At 39.5% G+C, this 23,601-nt stretch overlaps 1 protein-coding gene across 2 annotated transcripts in view; it reads right to left on the bottom strand.

Moving 5' to 3' along the window:
• Nucleotides 1-4,961: 4,961 nt before the first annotated feature.
• The window catches only part of ITGA2 (integrin subunit alpha 2), a 66,019-nt gene continuing 47,379 nt past the window's right edge, over nt 4,962-23,601 (bottom strand). For both annotated transcript variants that reach the window (XM_080574099.1, XM_080574098.1), the window contains exons 20-30: nt 22,253-22,394; nt 20,587-20,679; nt 19,579-19,655; nt 19,397-19,480; nt 16,587-16,689; nt 15,665-15,775; nt 15,078-15,182; nt 14,653-14,766; nt 12,357-12,446; nt 8,709-8,825; nt 4,962-7,952 (exon numbers count right to left, since the gene is read on the bottom strand). In XM_080574099.1, coding sequence (XP_080430225.1) covers nt 7,863-7,952; nt 8,709-8,825; nt 12,357-12,446; nt 14,653-14,766; nt 15,078-15,182; nt 15,665-15,775; nt 16,587-16,689; nt 19,397-19,480; nt 19,579-19,655; nt 20,587-20,679; nt 22,253-22,394 — 1,126 coding nt within the window. In that variant the 3' untranslated portion in view covers nt 4,962-7,862. The remainder of the gene's footprint in view (nt 7,953-8,708; nt 8,826-12,356; nt 12,447-14,652; nt 14,767-15,077; nt 15,183-15,664; nt 15,776-16,586; nt 16,690-19,396; nt 19,481-19,578; nt 19,656-20,586; nt 20,680-22,252; nt 22,395-23,601) is intronic.

Genomic DNA, 23,601 nt, shown 5'->3' with positions numbered 1-23,601 from the left:
CTTACTTAAAGAAGAAAAAAAAAACTGACATAGTAAGAATTATAGTATGCCTGTGCTTCCTCTCTAAATAATGGGCTGCTCATAGGAGTAAGATTATTTTCTTTTTCTTACTGTTCTGAACCAAGATAGAGTTTAGATGCTAAGAGTTCAAGGTGTCATCGTGTATGGCATTTTTACCAACACTAAGAGGCAGTTTTATCTTGTCATCATTATCGATGTAGATAAGATAGATATAAGGGAAGGGGAGTGGGGTAAAGAGAAGTAAAATGATTTGCTAAAGCTTATATATCATGACGCACTCTTAAGCGTCAGCTGTATAAATCCTTTTCATTGTGTCTGCAGTAAAAGTCTTCAAAAGGCTGCTAGCAGCACAAAATAAAACAAGAAAAATAGGCAATGATCATATTTTCCCCCGTGATCTCAATCAGTTTTAATACTTTGTGATGGTTACTGTATCTAGGTTAAGTAAAATCCAGTGAAACGTACAACTTAGGTAGAGGCATGGTTAAACTGCCTGTTAGCTTACTGCTGCATTTTCCCACAATGGAAGTGAGTGAGTTCTTCCTCTGCAGGCCAGCAGCTGCTTCTTGCGTGCATGCACATACGCAGCTTCCAAACCATGTGGGCCCTATTATCTAGGCAGAGCTGAGCAAGTTCAAGGTTGCTTTTTCTTTGCTTTGGATGTTGAAGAGAAGGCCTCTGTTATTTGAGTGTCATTTTGCTGAGAATTTTACAGAATCCTGACTACAGATCACTTCCTCAGACTAGCAATTCTTTCAGTTCTTAAAGAAAAAAAGAAAGAAAACAAAAACTAATACATGAATAGTTTCCTATTTTTGGTATTCATTTCTTTCACGTTAATTTGTTTAATGTTTGCAACTAACTAGTTTATTAATTTCATACAAATGGCTAGCTTGCCTTGTGGTTTATGAATGAAGTAAAACCTGAGCAGTGCTTGCTTACTATAGCTATGCTTTGATGCAGGAGAATTGGTATTTAGGAGTTAAATCGTACTTGGGGCCCTATGGTGGGGGCAATTCTTACATAATCACCATCTTGCACTAGTACTTCTCTAGTGCTGTATTCTCTTGGAAGATTTATCCAGAGTGACCTTAAGTGCACCTTCCCCATCAGCAAGGCAGCTGGGAAGGAGGGTGCAGAAAAGAAGAGAAAGAATAATGCTGTACTTCCCTGCAGTGACCAGGAACAATGAATGGAAGAGATGTTGTACTGAGTCACAACTGAGTGTTACAATGTGTGTACACTGCCATGGTCAAAACAATGAAATGTCATTTTGTGTCCCTAGCTGTGCATGAGGCAAGTACTGCTTTGTTCTGGAACAATGATGCATCAGGATTGTGTAACTTTGGGTTCCTCAGCTGGCATCTAAAAGCGAAATGGAAAAGCCCCTAGGAGGGATGATGTGCATAATTAGAGGTAAAATGTATCTCACTGAAATTTAAGTACACACTCTGAGCTCCTTGTTCAGGCTCCATCTGAAGGGCTTACCTCTCTGCTAGGAAGATATTATCTGAAGAAGGCAAATTACTCTCCTCTAAGATAACTGCCTTAGGCTATGTCTGGAGCGACCCAGAAAGTGCTTCCAAATTTCCAGGCCGGGGGATGAACCCCAGCTGCTTTTGACTGCGTGTCAGGGAAGGATGTGGCTGCACATGTCCTGTTTTCACAGAACTAGGCTGATGGATGGAAACTACCTTGTGTTCTGATGAGGTCTGTAAGCTGAATGATAGGCAGCTGCGGATCAATATAAAATGCAGTCCTAGCTTTCTGGGATGAGTCCAGCTGTTTCTCTGCCTTGGCTATAATGGAAGGAAATCCCACCCTACTTCAGCTCTTCCAGCTGTGTCACAGCATGCTGTAGAGATGCTGGCTCCACATGGAGACAGATGTTCCTGGTAGCAGACCTGTAGACCAGAGAGTAAATCTGTAACTTGTGTAGTGATCTGCAAGACAAGGTGTGTGCTGGGTGCAAAGCAGGCATCTTCATAGTGCGAATTTGTCCTGAAACATCTTGTTCTTGGCTGGCAGCATACAAATACTCTGTTCCCTTTGTCTGGCAGGATGTCTGTATATCAGCATTGCATAATTTTAAAGTTTTCTGCCTCAAAACGAAATTTCATTTTGTCCTGTTCTCAAGAGAAGTTTAAATTGATAAATATTATGAAAATGTAATATGAAAACGTAACTGATGGAAGAAACACCTACCCAGGAGATGGCAGCAGAGGGACAGCTGTGAGGGTGGGCAGCCATTGGGAAGCACAGCCGTGCTGCACTGGGCTCCATCTACCGCAAAATACAGGTACTCACTTCTGCTGTAACCCATGAAACTGCAATTGTTGGACTCAGTAGTGAGGCTTTTAAGTTTTTAAACGTTAAACTAAAATTCTGTCTTTTCTTTCAGCTTGCTTTTCCTGTAGCTGTTCAAGGAATTTGTAGTTTTATAGACTATATATCACACTCCTTTGTTCCATCAAAACCACAGGAAAGAGGAAAACTACTAAAACTAATTATTATTCCGCACCAAGCTTTGAAAACTCAATTTTGGGCTCTTCCATTAAATGTTGTCCTGTGCAGGTATTTGGAGAATGAGTTAAGAATAAGTGAATGACAATAAATTATTGTTTCTTGGAATACCTTGTGACTCTTTTTCTTAAAATAAATAATAATAAATAAATAGACAAAACCAACCAACCACAGAGTTTGATCTTACAAAGTGTTACAGAAGTTACTATCCTGATATATTTTGTTAGCAGTTCTGTTTTAAAAGTTCCATTTCCACTGCTTTGAGGGAAAGAGGTAAATATATTTCTAAAACTGTTGGCACACCAAAGACTGCCTGTGAAAAATGAATTGTAAATGAGAGCAGAAAGGTTGACTTAAAAGATAGGATTCAGCTTTTCTGAGGCTATGTGAATTATGTACGCTTTATTACCTTTAAAGGTAATAAAAAGTTGAGGTATTTATAGGTTTCAAGGTGCATTTTTGTACCATTTCTTTAATACACAAGCTTTTGTTGTGCCCCAGTTTTGCATATAAGAAGTAATACAAGTCGGTATATAAGGAATCTGGTTTTCAGTTCTGCAAAACACTAAGACTGTTAAAGATGGAATTTTGTGCCTTAAGGTTAGGGACATTTGATCATAGAATCATTCAGGTTCGGAAAGACCTCTAAGATCATCTAGTCCAACTTTTAACCTAGTGCTGACAGGTCCACCATTAAACTATGCTTCTAGGTTCTACATCTACACGTTTCTTGAAAACTCCAGGGATGGTGACTCAACTGTTTCCCTGGGCAGTCTGTTCCAATGCTGCACATCCCTTTCAGTAAAGAAATTTTTCCTAATACCAAACCTAAACCTCCCCTCGTGCAACTTAAGGCCATTTCCTGTCATATCACTTTGTGCCTGTGAGAAGAACCCTATCCCCACCTTGCTACAACCTCCTTTAAGGTAATTGTGAAGTACAATGAGGTCTCCCCTGAGCCTTCTTTTCTCCAGGCTAAGCAACCCCAGCTCTCTCAACCGCTCCTCATGAGACTTGTTCTCTAGACGCTTCACCAGCTTCATTACGCTTCACTGGACACGCTCCAGCACCTCAATGTCCTTGTAGTTCAGGCCCAAAACTGAACACAGTATTCAAGGTGCAGCCTCGCCAGAGCCAACTATAGGGGGACAATCACTTCCCTAGTCCTGCTGGCCAAGCTAATTCTGTTCCAAGCCCTGATGCTGTTGGCCTTGGCCACCTGGGCACACTGGTGGCTCATATTCAGTTGGCTATTGACCAACACCCCCAGGTCCCTTTCTGCCAGGCAGCTTTCCAGACAGTCATCTCCCAGCCTGTAGTGTTGCATGGGGTTGTTGTGCCCCAAGTGCAGGACCCGGCACTTGGTCTTGTTGAACCTCATACAGCTGGCCTCGGCCCTTGGTCCAGCCTATCCAGATCCCTCTGCAGAGCCTTCCTGCTCTCAAGCATCTCAACACTGGCACCTAATTTGGTGTCATCTGCAAATTTACTGTGGGTACACTCACTCCCCTTGATCATTGATAAAGATGTTGAAGAGAACTGGCCCCAGTACTGAGCCCTGGGGTACACCACTGGTGACCAGCCATCATCTGGATTTAACTCCATTCACCACAACTCTCTGGGCCTGGCCACCCAGCCAGTTTTTAATCTAATGAAGCATACACCCATCCAAGCCTTGAGCAGCCAGTTTCTTGAGGAGAATGCTGTGGGTAATGTTGTCAAAAGCCTTACTGAAGTCTAGGTAGACCACATCCACAGCCTTTCCCACGTCCACTGAGTGCATCACCTTGTCGTAGATCAGGTCAGTCAGGCAGGACCTGTCTTCGGTAAACCCATACTGACTGGGCCTGATCACCTGGTTGTCTTCTATGTGCTGCATGATGGCACTCAAGTTAATCTGCTCCATGAGCTTCCCTGGCCCCAAGGTCAGACTGACAGGCCTGTAGTTTCCCAGATTCTCCTTCTGGCCCTTGTAGATGGATGTCACATATGCAAGCCATTGATTTGATACTATGGAATTTTTATTGTGTAGCCATAAATTATAGGAATGCAAGAGATGGGACTGGCAGAAAACAATGTAATTTTAGATTGTAGTGAAGATAACCGGATGTGTATAGGAAGGTCTGGCCCTGGTAAGGTTTATCACTGACGTAGCTGCAATCAGAGCTATCCAAATGCAGTCATTTTGCATTAATGTGAGCTGACTTGTAGTACTATTTAGATTACTGGTAGTGTAATACTCATGCCTATAACCTGAAAGATTTTAAATGCAGCTTCTTTGTAGCAGAGTCATCCCCTTAGGGTTTTTGCTGTGTGCTACTGGAACAATGACATATTTGGCCCCATTTTATACAGTGCTTTTTCAGTAGCATTTGTTTTCTTTAGGGTGCTGTTTAAAAATAAATAAGTCTGTGTTCAGCAGTATTCTTGTTTTTATTGTAGTAACGCTGTTAGGCCCTCAGGTAGGCACCACAGAGATACAGTCCCTGCTCCCATAGAGCTTACACGCTAGCTTTCAGAAGTCAGTTTGCTTATAAACTCTCTTGTTCATCACAAATCTAAACGTAACTTTGAGTTTAGACTTGAATCTAGTACTTCAAGAAGTCAGCAGCTAGATTCAGGACCAGAATCAGGTATAACTTGAAATTGTTGAAGGTATTCCTGACTTCTCTTCCTGCAAGCACAAACAGAAGCATTTGCTGAAGCCCAGCATTTCAGAATATTATTTCACCTGTAACATGCTGTTTTAAAAAAGTAAAACTAACAACAACAAAAAAAAAAAGTACAAAATATACATAATATTTCCAGCATTACTTGTGGCTGTGCCAACTTAAAAGTGCAGTAAACTCACCCATTACAAAAACTGTGAACTAGCCATGTAAGTATTAATCATAAAAGAAAAATAAAACTAGTAACTTGAAGTTGTTAGGATACAAAACCTTATGCATTGCTATGCCTTCCCTTTATTTTGGGAAAAGTCTTACTTCCAGGACCAGGGGGGAATCCTGTTGTCTAGGACAAAATAAAACCCAGTGTAGATTAGTGAACTGAATCATTGTTGCCCAGCTGATAAACTGTTAAATACCCAAGAAGTTGGGTGTCTGCTACTCACCTGTACTTGCCACCTAAGGTGGAAGAAGGAAGTCTAGTGACTGCCTCCATCATTTGTGGTGCAAGCAGTAACAGAAATGAAGGATGCTAGTCTGCTCCATTGTGAAATTCCCAATCTGGCCTGGACTGCAATGACCTTAAGTTATGTAGGAGTTTCTCACACATACAGGTGTGGGATTTTGTTTTCTTTCTCACAAGTTTATACAAGAATTGAGGCAGACAAATTTTTACCCTTATTCTTAGGGCATTTGCCTGCTGGGTTCATAACTATAGGTCAGGACCTTATTCTTTAGATCTATACAATAATGGCTACATTTTTTTAAACTTGTTAAACAATTGTTTTGTTCACAAAATCAGCTGATGGCAACAATCTTATTTGACAGTTAAGATCAGAATCCAGATTATTTTTCAGAATGTCAAAACAAACAAACAAAAAAACCAAACCACACCTCAAAATGTGTAACCTTTCATAGATACAAAATAAACCCAAAACATAAAATTATACTGAGCACAATGCAGCTGTCACTGCAAATGAAGCTGTTATTTGCCAGAGATTGGTTGGCCCATGACTGATTAAAAAAGACTGAATGAAACTTTCAAATATGCTCACATCTAATTTTTGAAAAGTTCCTCAGAAAATAATTCGAAATGTGCCTAATCATACTGACAAACTAGGTTTGGGAGAATGAAAACGTGACTTTGGGTTCTGAGTCACTTAGACACATTTAAATGTTTTACTCTTCAAGTAAATCACCTCGAGTCGGAAACAATTTTACTTGCATGACAGCATCCATAAAAAGACAACACACGCATCTTGTCTCACAACTGGACATACGCATAATTAATTGCCAACCACAAGAGTGAAAGGCAGACAAAAGGCCAAATCCCCTGACTGTTAACCAGTCTTACAGCAGAGGACTTTGTGAGACCGAGCTTTCATTAAAACCGGCCAGCATGTGATAAATTTGAGGTGTGTTAACTTACACAAAGTCAACCAAGTGTGCTCAGAGCTCATCCAGAGCACTACAGTACTTTACTGTATAAAGTATAAGTTAGCTTCTTCAAGACACGAAAACGTGGGACCAAATAAAACATGACAGGTAAGAAGGTCATACTGAACTTTGGTCTCTTGGAGGGCACTGAGATGTTAAAAAAAAAGAGTGCAGTACACAGTTTATAGAGCTTAGGTCTTCTCTGTCTTCTGTCCTAACATGTGCATAGTTCCTCAGTCATTATCCCCTTTAGTTCACTTCATGCTCTTGGTCTTGCAAAATCTTCTAGTACAGAAATAAAGGCAAGATCTTGAGTTTCTTCCCTATTTATGTCAAAAGCCAAACTGATGTCAGAGTGACTGCGCGTGTAAAGCCCAGTGTAACGGTATTGGTAGTGCTCCTCTAGTTAAAATTTGAAAAAAGTTATAACATGGCAGAGAACACGGTGTAAGTGGTTATGAAATTCGTATTTTCTTCTCAGAGACAGTATGCAGAATGCAGTTATACGTATCATTTGGCAATATTTAAGAAAAAAAAAAAACAGTATACTTCAGTATTTTGTGACCATAGTGCAAGGAATTTGGTGGTATTTTGGAACAGTATGCCTGTCCATTTGTCCTACAGCATACACAGACATCCTCATACACAGTTCCCACTTCACAGAATAGTTAAGACAAAGGTTTGCTGGTGCAAATCATTTCTCTAAAACAATAAGGATGGAGCTAGTCAATGAAAAAATGAGTTTTCTTCTCCCAGTCTGGAAGTGGTATTCACCACACATTCATCATCAACTTAATAGAAAGTGTCCTTTACACATATGGTATTTGTCAACTGAATTACGAACTGATGCTGTTCCACAATAATCTGAAATAAATTGCTCTGTTTCACTCTGCAGTGGATCAGAAGTGTTGCTGGCACAATATGTTACTGTAAACTCCGGACCTGCCAGTTCTAAAGGCTAAGTTTGTTTGAAAAGCAAAAATATACAAGAAAAGGCACTATAAATCATTTTTTGAAAAAACAAACAAACTGTCCTGCAGTTACTCTCATAATAGAGTAGAATCTGTAAAATATTTTCATCTATAAAAAAGACACTTTAATTAAAAATGTGTAAATGTTATTAAGCTTTAAGGCACTCTAGCTGAAGAACTGATTGTATCACAACTTCTGTTGGTGGCTCAGATCTCCTCTCTTTATACAGGTAACTCTTCATCTTCAGTCTTTGTCTTTTGTGAGTTCTGTAATTTCATCAATATCTTCTGTATCCTGTGTCATTTTTTCATACTGTCTCTTGAAGAAGCCAAGCTGTGAGAAGTATTAAAATAACATGGTCATAATCAGTCATCAATAGTTATATTTCTTGGTTAATCTAAACAGTACAATGGTAGAAGTACATGATGCATGCACATGCACACATACAGTGTTTAATTTGTAAATGATTCCTAACTGTAAAGTGAAAGGAGCTGGGCCTTAAACTTCTGCCTGGTACAACAAATGCCAAAACAGCAGTTCTGAGTAGCCAGTTGTCTCCCTGCCAAGGTACAGGGATCTCTAGCCTGCCTTGGTGTGCCAGGGCTTCAAGAGCCAATGCTCTGGCACACACAAAAACCTTTCCCTCCCCCTTATCTAGATAACCTTTGTAAATCACTTTTTGCCCTCGCCCTTCTCTGTTTTTGTCTGTCCAGCACATGTCCTCTCCTTGCTTCTGTTTCCCATCCTTGCCCACTCAAAATATGAGAGTTCAGAGTCCAGTTGGTGAATTGTGGAGGGAGACAGGCAGTGTCAAAAGACAAAAATGCTGCTGCCCTCATTTTGCACCATTGGCAGCCCATTTATCATTTCACGTTGCTAATTTCTACGGAGACTCACTTCAGAATTTTGATTTTAAAAGCATTTCTAAATGCTCCCATCAAGGGTGCAATGCCAATGCAATGTTATTCTTACTACCAAACTGTGTGTGCAGTTTTGTTCAGCACTTATGAATCGAGATTCCAAAGAAAAGAGCCCAAATGTATTTATCCCTTTCTGCCTTTCTTTTTAAGGTTATAAACACCTACTTACTTTCCATAAAACAGCAACCAGTATTAACAGCAAGAGGAGTCCAGCCAATATACTGCCAATCACAACACCAATGGGTATCTCAGCTTTCTCATCTGGCTTCATTATTATAACTGGGATCTGAAAGCAGAGAGATTGTGCATTAAGGGTTAATATTAACTGCACATTAAGTAGGATTTGTAAACCAAGTCCTTACCAAGAATAGCTGTACTGCATGCATTCCAGGATCAACCACTGGAACATGCCAGGCAATTGCAAACCTTTCACGAGTGTTCATACACACCTGCTTTCACCACAGTAGCACAAGACAGTGCCATTTAACCATTAGGGACCTCCACCACTCTTAGCTATACACAACAGGCAGAGAAGCAATCTCTTCCTTTCAGCTTTCTGCCTTACCAGGAACAAGGGTTCTTTCGGAGTTGTCCCCACAGCGCATGGACACCCTACCATGAGGTAAACCACAGATGCTTAAATGCAGGCTGGGAATAGCCTTGCCCCATCTGCTCAGAACAGACAGTTCTGCTGCATCAGCTAGAGAAGAGCTACTTCCAGCTGACTGTTTTCAGAGTCCATTATTTGTGGTGGGCAGCCGTAGGAGGCAATACTAATCAGAGGCCAGACACCACCATGCAGTCACTGTGGCTGCTCAAATTTCTTCCCTCCTGCCTGGTAGTACCACCTCAGTCTCCTTTGTCTGCTGTTCCTGCCTTCCTGGAAACCACAAAACAGCTTGCTAGTCTTCTCGTGTTAATCTGTGTTCTCCTGAGTTAACTTTATGGATTTGCAGTAAGATGTATGGGTCAAACAGGAGTACTTCTAGCACATCTGTGCTTCCTGAGCAATACCAGAGAGCTCACAGAACAGCAAAGTGTCTGTAAATTCATTTTCAGGTGATACTGTATCTAGTTGCATTGAGTATAACCAACTGTATAGTTGCATCTAACAGAGTTGCTCAGGGAGATATTGCTCTAATATTTATGACCTGTCAAATCTTTGGATTTAAGCTTGGAATGACATGCATTTAGCATGAAGATGTTTTTTTCTTTCCTGAAACACGATAAAAGAAGAAGTCATGTCGGTTTACTTTCTCTGAGTTGCTTGCTCAGTGCATTTGCCTGGTGTAATTTAATCCTAAGATTTCTGGGAAACTTGCACTGAACTGAGATCTCAGTGATTTAAGTCATTTCTGCTGGAAGGCTCTAATGTTGTGTTAGGTGTGGCTATATGTATTCATTTCACTGAGGCAGGCTGGCTTTAGGTATTTTCTAACAGAATAGCCGTAATGATGATTGTAGCAGGTTAATGTTATGTCCTCCAGCTGGCAGTCTTTCCCAACTTGGAAAAAAACTGAAAGCTCTTACGCACAAATATCAAGCAGCTTCCCCACCTAGCATCACATTAATTTATTTGACTACACGGCAATCCAGCTCATCCAAATTAAAAAAAAAAAATGTGTAATTTCTATGTGCAGCTTGCCTAGTAATGCTTTCTCTATTAGATTAACAGGGAAGTGCCACTACTGGAATGGTAAATCTATGCCTAAAAACAAATGTCTTCCTTAAAGTCAAACTGTGGTCAGTAAGACACTGTGGCTGTGTAATTCACCTCATCTAACACCGTATCTACCTACAAGTTAGCCCTTGGCTTCCAGTGGAGAAGGATGGCCTTTTTTTAGGGCACAATTCATCTTCCTATTTTTAGCATCACCTTTGAGATGAATGGCATCTCAAAAATACCTATTCTTTCTATTGACTAGGGTTTATAGGAGTACTAACTCTTGTGTGGATATCTAATGTAGTTGCTAAAATGGATTAATCCTACCACTTCAGTTGCCTGTCTAAAATAGCAAGGTAAGTAGGAAATAAACTCGGATTGCTACTGCACTGTCCCATTCCAAGTAAGTGTGAAAGGGGAAAAAGTGGGTACCACTCTGTCCTTCCAAGCACTGTGTCCACTGCTGCGTACTTGCTCCATCTCTGAAGTGGCAAAGGAAACTGCCCTAGGGAGAGTGTATGGTACTCTGCCCTTCATCAGCTGGCACATTTGCCAAGAGTTTTCACAGGTCAAGAGGCTCTCGAGTAAGGATAAGACTGTAAACTTCACTAAAACACATTGTGTTTCTTAGGAACCCTGTGGATAACTTTCAGGGTCTGCTCAGCCACTGCCTCAGAGCTGTAGAAGTCCCAGTTGCAGATCATAGAATCATTTAGGTTGGAAAAGACCTCTCAGATCAAGTCCAACTGATGTTTTAATGGCTGGCTGAAGAACTACCTATTATTTGTCAACTAACTTAAGTAAGAGTAAGTTAAATAGTTGAATTCTGATGCTCCTGAAATAACCAAGAGCAATGCTGGAAATGTAAATTTGGTAGTATCATGGTCCAACCATGGAAAAATACACAGTGAGCTACCTAAAAAATCTGTACCATAAGTGGAATATTTGTATTGTATGTTAATGAGTATCATATCCTAGCAGAAGCAGTATCATGTCACAAAACAGAGACACTCAGCACACTTCAAATACAAGTATGTAATTTTTCTACAAAAACATGGCATTAGTTCCAGGCCTACGCATCTATTTCCTTTCCTTCTTCAGGGTTTGTAGGTTTCCCAGGATAGAAAAGGGTCTGTTCAGAGGTTCCTCATAATAAATAAATAAATAAAATAAAATAAAATTCTCTGTGAGAAAACAATGAAAAAATAGTACTGAAATATGGTCTTATTTCCATATTCAGATAGGCTGGTCAGTAACTGTCTTGGTACACACTTAACTGACTCTTCCACTGCCTGTGAATGGACTATACTACATACTCTCACAGATAGTTGACTCTCTTACTAATTTGTATTTTGGTCTTCAAAGGACTTGATTATTTTTTATGGATGAAAGAGGCTGGTAAGTCCTGTAAAAATAAATCTAAACTTAGTCTTGCAAATGGAAGAGCATCACTTTCTAGATAAGTCAGGAGAACAAGGTATTTTATTATTATTATTACAACAGCCCAGCAAAAATGTATTTTTAAGTGCTGCTTATGTTTTTATTTAGTGGAGGGAAACCTTGGGAAAAGGATTCTAAACTAGCAAAGTGGTAGTTTGGTGACTTTTCCTAAGATTAGCTGTGTCCATATTGTCCATATTACAGCCATTCCATACACAAAAATGTTCCTCGGTCTTTCACAAATGAGATTAAGCATATTTGCTGGAGATCTGTGCAAAGTATCTGTCTACAAACATCAAACTAAATACACTTAACAGAAGACTATAAATCAGATTTGCTAGAATGTTTCCCAGAGTTCATATATCTATAGCAATTAATTCTGTTGGAGAAAGAGGTCCAAATTTTGATCTTTTCATGCACAGGAAACTAAATGAGTTTCACAACTTTTCAGCTGGGTTTTGCTGGTAGTTCTATTATCTATTTAAAATCTGAAGATTTTAACTGTCTCGTTTATATAGCAGTCAGCTGAAATTAAAACATTTTAGTAACTTAAGGGAGTTTGTATATAACCAAAAGGATACATTAGTTCAACATACTCAAATGTCATCAGAGCTTGTAATTCGCTATGTACTGCTAAATGACACCGAAAATTACATGTTATCAGTTTAATTCAAGAAAAGAGAAATTGAAAAAGTCTACTTATACTTCACTTACAGTTAGGGTATTCTCTCCAATTATAAACAAATCAGTGTTATGTGTATTGATTTCTGCCTCTGCAGAGAGTTGCAATGTCTGGAAAGTTGACTGAAAGAGAAGATTAAGAAAAAAACAACTGTAAAACTCTGTTACAGGACAACTCATTAGAATATAGACATCCTAAAGTAATTACCTTGTTTTGAAATGAAGTCTTCAGAACCAGAAGAAATTCACAGTATTAAGAAAATTAAAATGATCTTTCTTTTTATTTGTCCCAAGATAAAGTGCATATGGAAGTAAGTATGTATCAGTAATCCAGACTTAATTTTGCTATTTTTATTAACATTTCCTCTTTAACAAATAGTTCAAAGAAGAAAAAGAAAAGAAATAGAAGAATTTGATTATATATCCATTTTTATAGTCATTTCAAATCTGTTGCTTCAGCTAGCTGAGAAGAGATAGGGAAAAATATAATGGTGAGAAAGGGAGAAATCTCTCTGGCCTTTGAAAGAAATGGAAATTGGATGTTCTTTCCCTTCTTTTCCCCCTCACCTCTATCCAATGCTTCTCTGTTTTTCCTTGTTTATTTTTTCCTACCACGATCTGTTCCTCTCCACTGGTCAAACTCTGACATCATGCCCTCAGCTTAAACAAAGACAACAAAAATCTAGGCCAATTCCCAATTGAAAAGAGACCTTATGCCAGATACCACTTCCTCTGCAAACGTATCCAGAGGCAGAGAAGCATGGCTGTGCTTATTCTGCCATCTTAGTGTTGCTCTTATCCCCCTGCCTTAGACATGGCAATTCCTGATTCCCACAGGACCACTGAGAGCAGATTCAGGTTATGGAAGCACTAGCCAGCCATTCTAGAAGCAGCGAGTGCTTTGTCCTTTTGCCTCTGAAGCCAGTTAGTTCTAATAAGCCTACAGCCACTGGCAGGGCCAGGTATAGTGGACTTGACACAGGGAGCATGAGCTACAAGGCGTTGAATTGACTGCAGGTTACAGCATATCTGCACCATGGCTACCTGTGCAAGTGGTCTGTCCTGCGATCCTAGGTATGGAGAAACCTGCCTATGCACGATTTAAAGCACCTTGCTTATTCCTAAACACATCTTTCTTTGCTTTGATTAGCAGGTATCATCAAGTCTGCTGCCTTCTCCTTAGGCAATGATTGATTGCCACTAAATAACAAGGCTATGATGTGCATCATTGGGTGCTTGCAAGGGTATTTGCATTGACAATCAAATAGAAAATGACAAAATGGAAGATGAGAGGAAAACTAAAACATTCAGTCTTCCCTTCCCATCTCCCAGTGGAAAACAAATTGTTTCCATGCACTGTCTTGTGAGGGTAGCAACCTTTTACTTAGGCCTCCACCTTCTGCATATCTATCAGCACTAACAAATGTTCTTGACCCAGCTGATTTGAAAAATACCATCTTTAAAGACAGGCAGATGCTCTTCTTCACAAACTTGCCATAAGTATATTACATTATCAACCTGACCTTTTCCTTTTAAGCGCTGAATGATGAAGCTGACAACAATCCTGCTGTTCTATGTCAATACTTGCTACCAGACTCGCCAGACAGACTAAAGAGACTGCGTCATGTTCCTGATGCTCTGTGCAAGCCTAGGACTCTAAGACAGTTTGGCTGGTTGCCTAGCTGAGGAGCCAATATAGTCTCATTTCAGAAATCTGGTAATTCGAGATGATTTATATTCTGGAGGACACATAATGATTTAAAATGGGAAAGTCAAGGTTTTATTGATGCATATTTTTAAGCATCCTGTAGCTCTTTAAGCAAGGACTGTTTCCTTGACACCAACTCTGATAAAAACAAAAAGTCAATTTAAAATAAAAATCCACACCTTCTCTAACAAATATAACTGGCAGCACTAATAGGCTTTTCGTATTTTGATGTGACTTAAAATGATCACTATGTAGCCTATGACATTCAAAAGCTAAAAGCAACATTATTTTCCAGGCTATGACTATGCTCTGCTGTCCTACGCTGAATTTTGTGGAAACTCTAGTTCACCTTAAATGAATTTAACAGATGCAGAAAATGTTTTTATAGCTATGAAGATCTGTATTGTCACTGCATTTTCTTAGAGTTTGTCCTGGACTGAAATTTGCAGTTCTGTTATGCTGCCTCACTTTTTGATTCAACTTTTCAATCTGGAAAAACACAATAACATAAAAGAATATCTTTCTAGATTGGGAAGTTCTCTTTAATGAACTTTAAAAAATACCAGGAACTAGGAAATACTTGTGTATTGGTTCCTTCATGAAGATGCAGGTGATACTCACAGCAGCAAAAGTACCATTCCAGATCCGGGTGGAGACATTCACAAAATACTCTCCTTTCAGCACGAGGTCTTCCAGTTTGCATGTGATGGTACTGCACTTTGCATTTTTACAGTTCTTCCAGGGAAAACAGCAAGGAGAGACAACAGCATGCATTAAAAAGTACAATTTAACAATAGGTCCTTTGATATCGAGTTTAAAATTTTACTATTCTGTGCCTGCAAATTGAGTGCTTGCACACAGTGAAGAACATGTAGTGCTGCTTCTCTCTAAGGTAGATGCAGTTATGTGTGAGAGTATCCATAGGAGGCACTCCTGCCCTGTGAGTGAAAAATGCCATGGCCACCACAGTCATCCCCACAGGTACAGCAGCAAGGATCAGCTCTACACCCCTGTCCTACTGTACAGCAGACCTGACGTGTACTCACCATTTCTTTCAAAGCCCTGAAGTTCTCTTTCTTGAAGGATGCAGAGTAAGATCTTTTTCCTATTTGCAGTGGATTTATCTGAGCTTGACAAGTAACACCTCTGGCCTAGGAAAGGGATGGCAGGAATTAAACTGGTTGACATCATACTCCAAAATGTATAGTCATCATAAGAATATATACTTCTGATGACATGGTGGCTGTGAAATTATAGGTTGTGAATTACGTAATACTGGATGATTTTGGAATCTAACAGACCATGTATTTTAATCAGAATTAAACTGAACTGAAAGTTTTGTCCTGATCTAAAAAATCCATTTTTACTATTGTCTTCCCAGGATCTTGGAGAACCACCTAATTCCAGGGTCATATGAAAAGTCAGCTATGGACTGTACAGATAATTGGCATCTGCCAAGGAATAGACTGGTGTACAGTTGATGTCTGGTCCTCCCCAGTCCCTTTGTAGGAGGGGGCATACAGAAAGGGCGGGGATTATCCGAATCTCAGATACACTGTGAAGGAAATAACTGATGTAAATGGTGCTGGTTAAAACCCCCAAACATATCAACTTATATAGTGCAGTCCTTCACCTGATCTGTGTCAATTGCAGTTAGGTACATCAGTGGGTTGTCTTTGTTGGTCAGCTCTGGAAGAAGGATTTTCACAGTTGCCATCTTCACTGGAATTCCTCCTGTTGTTACCTGCAAAATAAATAGCTCACAATTAATTCAGGTAGCAATACTTATATACACAAAAAGTATTTGGCATAACAAGAGAATCAGAAATCACATACGATTATGGAAGAACTGGATTCCTTTTGCATCAATGTTTTTTGTATTGTCACATTTACTGGGGTAAATAATGAAATTATGCCCTAGTGGAAAGCATACTCTATAGCTTCAGGCCCCTGCCTGTTTCCTTAGCAAAGCTCTTATTATCTGCATGAAATATTTTTTGAAAAGCAAATATTCCACAACGGCCAATAGGCTTTTACAAAAGCAGTTACAAGAATATAAATGGAATATAAAGTTTCTTCCACATTGCATATTTAGATTTTTTTTTTGAGCTGTGTAATAAATGCTGTGATCTGGCTAGTTCCTGCATCGTGTTTGAGCGCTTAACCCCTGCCAAACTTCAAATTTCAAAGTCCAAGCCTGCAAAGACTTGTTTTCCTTTATCAAGTCAGCAGAAGACAAATTAGCTCTGTGAACAAATAGTGTAAGCTATCCTGAAGTTAAGCATTAACCCTCTTCCAAATACGTAAACAGTGCAGGACCAATCCCTCCACCATTCTACTTAAGTGTTACGTTCAAATTTCATTTTTGACCTCATCAACATTGTAAGGATTTATCCCTCCTGCTATTTGCAATTTTCTTCCCCTGTTTGACTGATTCAAAAGCATCAAATTCAGATAGTGAAATCAGAAGCATTTTTTTTCAACTGCATTTTGGGACCCAGGTGCAGGCAGAGGTAAGGCAGCTTCTCAAAACAGAACCAGAAACATTTACTAACCTTAACTGAGAAGTTGAATGCGGGGCCAATATCTTCAAAATTATTCACAGTGGAAGGAATGTTATGACCAGAGTATACTTCATAGAAGTTGATGTTGGCAAGCCTAGTTAACAACCGTAAAACAATACATTTCAGTTTCGCATCTACTTTGAAAACATATGCAACTGGATGTGCTTTGGTTTGTTCTAAGTTTGTGAATCAGGTCAGAATTATAATCGCAGGAAAATCAGTCGCTTGTCCTGCTGTTTGAACATTAAAAATTTAGTTCAGAAAATAAGTGCTATACTGAAGCCAACCGAGCACATGAAGACAGCAGGGCAGCATGAGATGTAGGTTCTGTTCAAACTTGTCCTTGCCACAGTGCATCTAGAACCCTACTGCAAGCTCCTCTCCCGGGCAGAAATTACAACTTTCGGCCCTAATGCCCTGTGCTACAAGTGGGTTTATTTCCTCACTGCCTGGGTGTGGAAACACACAGCACCCCGTTTGTATGCATGCCACATACCTTACAGCCCTCAGTCTGCTCTCATCCACTTTATTACTATAGTTTTTATCATTCAAAATTTCTAAAGTAATGTGAAGGTGGTTGCAGCCCACTATATCACGAAATTACAGGTGTGAGATGGAAAAACAGGTTGTGAGGGCCTGTGGATGACTCAACCAGGTGAGTCTGTGCTCAAAGACAACAAAACATCCCTGTGTAGTTAATTGCATCCATGTGCTCCTTGTGACCAACTACTACTGCTGAACCATCCCATAATCTTTCTGGTCTTCATCCTACAGGAGGCTTAGTTAAGTAATTTCGAACATGAAAAGCTAGGGAGTGAGTTAACAAGGAGCTATCATGACTCCCTACATCAGCTCTTCATGTAGCACAAAGTGCAGATCCCTTCTATTTGGCAATGCAGCTCTACCCAGTTAATCTGGGTAACATCTGTGCACACAATCCCAAACTCATGTGTGCAGTCTCAAAGAGATGCTTTTTGATTAGTTGTGCTCCTCCATACTGTGTCAGGGATCCTTCTCATTTCTTCATGCTTCCTCCCAAGGGCCCTTTCCTCAAAGACCCTCCTGACTAGACCTGCTAGGAAAACCCACATGAAACATTTTCTGCTTCCTTATTGCTCAAATATCCGGCCTTTCTGGTTTACATGATATCAGCTTCCTTGTCCTTGCAGAAGTCACTGATAAGACTGATTCCCACCTCTGAAAACCCGAATCAGGATGTTTTTCACTAGAAAAGCCTATCTTCAATGAGTTGACACTTTTTTCTCAACCCTTGTAATTTAAAAAGTTAGTTATTTGCTAAATTACCTGCCTCAGGAAGGAGCTATTTCCAGATAGATACTTCCTAAGTGTTAGAGGGTGTATAAATGAGCTATCTCCAAGGGAAGCATTAAAAATCGTGCGTTGGCTTAATGTGTACTTCCTTCAGTTCCTTTAAGCTGTCTCATCACCAAAAATAACTAAAATCTTTTTCCAACTCTAGAGATTCCTTCATGCCCTGACTTGCATATGAAACTGCATTTTCTCATACTTCAGGAGATGCACCTGAATTTGAAACACTGTTTTATCTTGAGTAACTCTTTTACAGGCTCTCTGCCTAGTCTTTTCTGAAGCACTGAGCTTCTGTTCTTAGCGCTCAGCTAAATTAAATTTGCTGATTCAAGTTTGCACTTTTTCAAATTCCTCAGAAACTACTACTTAAGTTGGTGTGATAGGCACCTACTCAGATGCTTCTGTAGTCTCTGCGCTGCTGCTAACTTGAATAACAAAAACTCTTCTGCTGATGTCTCACGTGACTTTCCCAGTGAGTTGAAAGAATTTGCATCACTGACCTAAATACATGCTTTTAAGCAACTAAAAAAATCCAAAAAATTCTGCAAGACTATAATTGGTGCACCCAACTGTGCTGAATCCTGGGCCTTATATTTTTAAACTGCTGCTGCAAATTAAAATCAGGTTCTGTACTGTGATCCATATTCATGCAACGACCTGAGCTAGAAGTTCTTGTGGTTACAGTGGCCTTTGAATGTTCATTTCCTAAATTCATTGTTGCTGTGCATTTTAGGCAGCTAAATATCTTACCCTACAAATCCAGCAATTAGGAAAGATGAACACATTTTTTGATGGAAAGTGAAGTAGTCTATCTTAAACTAAGAGTCAAATCAGTATATTTTTGTTTCATTTGTAATTTTGGATAAACTGTAACTGGAATTATTCTTGTCTAGAACCGTAACAGATGAATTACTAATTTCAGTACATCCAAACACACTGGACGTTTCAAGGGCTGAAGATGAGAAGTTTCAAGGGCATGAAACTCTCACTCTCCTTAATTTTCTTTGCTGAGAGAGGTATGCATTTGAACTGGAGCATTTTGTTTTGTTTGTTTGTTTTTGTTGTTATTTTGCTCAGTTTTGATCTGTTCAACTTCAGATTTGATCCAATTTCAGTAACATCTGAGAACCAGAGGCTGATCCTGATATAGCATATACTAACTTTATTACCAAAACCATGGGCAGTGTTTGAGTTTTATACATATTCCATCCATGTGAGCATCTGATCACCTGTAACAATTGTACAACGGTAAACATGGATCCCTAATTTCTTACTACATATTCTATAAATTTTTACATATAAGATTATCGGAAGAACATGAAGTTCTGCTATTGTTGACAATATAAAAATTTCTTATGAATTCCAAAATGAAAATAAAATTTCAGTATATTATCAGTGGTCTTTCAGGACTGTTAGTATAGTCTAAAGCCTTTGAAGGAAATGACAGTGACTTTTTCCATTATTTAACATACCTTGTGAAGTGAATTTCTGCATCATACCGCAAAGGAATTGATAAGCTGATCTGGTTGTCCTGTTCTTGCTCTTCATTACTTTCACTGTTTATCAAAACGCATTTAAGTCAGGTGTTACAATATTATTTTGAACAAATATGGTATTAATACAAAATTTGCTTTCATAAAATTATATACTTTACCTCAAGGCATGAAAACTTAGAACAGCCATATTCTGAAGATTTTTCAGGTTAAAATCAAAACTAATATCAAAAGATACCTGTGGAAGAGACGAGGAACACCAAGAGCACTTACCAATAGCAACACAATTATTCCCATGTGCAAACATCTAGAATTGCCCTCTGTAACTGAATTTTCCTATTTCTGTGTACTATTTCAGTAATCTCTAATACTACAGAATCTTTTTTCTCTCATGTACAAATTGACATCATTTTGTAAACATTAGCTACGTGCATTTTCAAATGATACATGACTAGCTACAAGCTGCAACAAAAGGTGTTTGCATTGCTTCAGTCACATTTTTAAAAACCAGCACTTACACAAGCTTTTTATTTACATTTTAATTTGATTCATTGCAACAGGTTCGCTTTGATGAATGCCATTAAAAGTTCAGAATAAACAAGCTTTTTATTTTTTTTATTGTTTTGATTTTGCAGAACATCGTATTTATATTACCCCTGGCAAGTTTCTTATTGCTCCAATTGAGGTTGGAAGCCTATTTCTCTTTTGCCCCACAGGAATAAGAGATTAAGATCCATAAAAACAGGGATATCCCCAAATTTTATGGGATATATGAGGAAAAAGTTTATATGATCTATGCTAGGGGATGTGTGGGCCTCCCCTTGCATCTCAATCTGATGGAATTGTGCTGAGCTCCTGAGAGACTATGCACAACGCCTGACTGCTCTGAGTCCCCAGCCTTCACCCTCCAAGAGTTACAAAGCTACAGAGGATCCATGGGCGGAAAGAAATGTGCTTTAGATTGCTTTAGATATTTTTTTTTTTTTGCGTTTAATCTGGTAGGCTGGTAACAAAAATTTAGCCCTTAGTTTGCTTCTTTTAGTGCCCCTGAAACCCAAGGGAAGTTAACAATTGCCATATCTAAAAATGCTTGCCACCAGTACATGCATATAAAGGGGAAAACAACAACAATGCTTTGGAGTATCACACAAGGTTATTTAAATTTGTACCTGTTGTCCTGTTCGGAAAACTGGATAGCTTATTTGGCAAATGACTGTAGTTTGTGTTGTTCCTGTCTGACATGAGACTTCAGTCCCATCGCTCTGCAGAGGAAACAGAAAAGTCATCTTAATGCTAGTTTTTGATAAAAGACAGGAAATTCACAACTTGCATCTTCAACAGGACCTGTGTTAGACTAAGGGGTAGTACAACTAAGTGTTACAGCAATAATTCCTAAAGATGAGATGGTTGGGGAAGAGAGGCAGGGCTAGGGGTGAGGGAGGAGAAGGTGGGATAAGGACTGGTCCTGTGTCCTGGCTCTAATGATCTTGTGAGAATTTTGTGCTGCACTTGGAAGAAGGAATACAGACCAGAGTACAGGCTGCCTACTGCATTCTCTTACCATGCTTTTTACAGTATTACTACAAAATTTTTACAGTCATATTTGCATGACCTGAGAGACAGTTAACTACTCTCACTGTAGAATTTAGTGTGCAGAGAAGAACTATCATACGTTTTGTAGGAAAGTCTACAATACATAAAAGTTTATTTATTACTTTGCAGAAAATTTTGCATGTCATCATCTCACATCAAAGACAAACTCATAGACCATAGCCAGTTATCATAACATAGAGAAGAATTAATTAAAATGCACTGTTTTTTGTTAAACACATCCCTACCAGACACTTACATTCATGACTTACACTCTGACAAGAAAAAATAACAATTCTCTGCTTTGAAACAGGCAAAATCTTCAATTGCAGGCTGAAAGAATTCTAATCAAATGGACTTTTAAAGCAGAAGAAAATCATAGCTCTGGTGTGGCCTTTTGACATGAGTGGCATGAGTAATTTTGTTGGACAAGGATAGGGAGGTAGAGGAGCAACCTCAGCACTTCATGGAGTACTTCTGCCAGCCCACTCTTCAGGAAAATGCAGCTCTTGGGCAGTGATGAATGCTCCCATCCCTCCTCTCCCTTCAGTATGGCTCTAGATTTCACCCCTAGTATTATCAGACACCTCTCCAGTAGCAGCCTGACAGCAGAAATCCACTCAAGTCTGGATTTCATCCTACATGAATTGTTTAGAAGTAACAATTCAGATTAAAGATTTATTGCACTCTCTAAAATAGTCTGTAAAATTCCTTTATTTTCCTTTTCTAAGACACAATTCATTGTAAGAAGAGTTTCTGGTATAGCAATCATTTCAATCTGATTAACTGTCTAGCTGAAATACATGGCTTTGGCAGTAACACCATTTCTAGATCTAAAGCCTGTGCTTTAAAGGTGCATCCACGCTGCATGCTTAATTTATCAGATATGAATTCCCTGTGGCAACAGCAACTGCATTCAGGTATGTTGTTGGGAGTCAATCAGCAGATGTGGGTGCCAAGGCCTAAAGTGAGGAAAAGATGACTGAAATACTGAGGTGAGGTCAAAATCAACAGGTTGCCAATTTTTATGCTGAGTTGGCAGTGTCTCTCCTTGACCTATATAAACTGATATGCTGAAGGGAATAATTCTGGTAGCCAAGAAAATAAACTGGGAGAGAGCTTTGCACACACATTCTCCTTTCCTGGGACAGGCACTAATAGAAAGAAAAAAATGTAAAATGTTTTCCCGAGTAGCTGGAAAAATCAGTGGCAATAACAGAAACAGTGAAGATGAGTACCACATACCGGTAAAGACGAAGAAGCAAAAAACAAGTTGTCTGAAAATGTAGCCTGTATTCTGGTATTATACGCATTTTCTCTTTTATTTCTCAAGTTCACGTTGAATGTTAGTCTTTTGTTTTTGCTGCTGACAATGAACTGCTGTTTGCTGTTGGAAAGTAAAGTTCAATGTTGTAAATGGAGGTACCAGAACAGCTGTGGATCATGAAAATGTATTGTACTGTGTTGCCTCTAGTCAACAAAGAATAACAAGCACAGCAAGACATTTCCTATGTTCTATACGCATAAACCTTCTGCTTTCTAAACCCTTTGACATGAGAAACTCTGTGATGGTGTTTTTTAAAACCAAATAGAATTAATGTCATCTTAAATTCTGGGACCTTGATTCTGTACAGTCATAATCACTTTGCTGAATTTTCAAGGTTTCCACCCTGGTGAGAAGGTGGGCAGAGAATGGCTGTCTGAGTCATATGGCAGCTCCAGGAGAAGCCAGTCTTTCTGCATACTGTAAATATATGTGTGTAAATATATGGTTCTGGATTATGTGCTGCCCAAAGAGCTGATCTCTGCTACCCAGTAGTGCAGCCTGATGCAGGATCCCCACTGCTCCTCACAGGAGGGACTGAAACAGCCACAGCTGCTCCCCCAGCACACTTCCTTTTCTGACAGCAGACAGCCAGACCTGACTCTTCTGAATCCTCACTGTCTACTCATCTCTAATCTAACAAAAGTCAGGTTTGTCTACACTGACAAGAATCCTACTTCTGTATCTGTTATCATATTGCTCCTCTTTTTCCTTGACTAGTTATTTAGACAGAAATGCTAATATTTTTTTTCCTCCCCTCTGCTATTTCTAAGTAGCATAAATAGAGGAAGAGCAACTGACATCGTCTACCTGGACTTGTGCAAAGCATTTGACACTGTCCCCCATGATATCCTTGTCTCTAAATTGGAGAGACATGGATTTGATGGATTGACCACTCAGTGGGTAAGGAATTGGCTGGATGCTCACACTCAAAGTGTTGCGGTCAATGGCTCAGTGTCCAAGTGGATATCAGTGATGAGTAGTGTTCCTCAGGGGTCAGTACTGGGACTGGCGCTGTTTGACATCTTTGTTGGTGACATGGACAGTGGGATCAAGTGCACCTTCAGCAAGTTTGCCGATGACACCAAGCTGTGTGGTGCAGTCGACATGCAGGAGGGAAGGGATGCCATCCAAAGAGACCTGGGCAGGCTTGACAGGTGGGCCTGTGCAAACCTAATGGATTTTAACAAGGCAAACGCAAGGTCCTGCCTCTGGGTTAGAGCAATCCCAAGCACAAATACAAATGCCCACAAAATGGGCAGAGAATGGA

The sequence above is a fragment of the Anser brachyrhynchus genome, assembly GCF_964034855.1.
Source record: "Anser brachyrhynchus genome assembly, chromosome: Z".
NCBI lineage: Eukaryota > Metazoa > Chordata > Aves > Anseriformes > Anatidae > Anser > Anser brachyrhynchus.
Note: the sequence above shows the minus strand (reverse complement) of the source record. Positions and strands in the feature narration are given on the sequence as shown.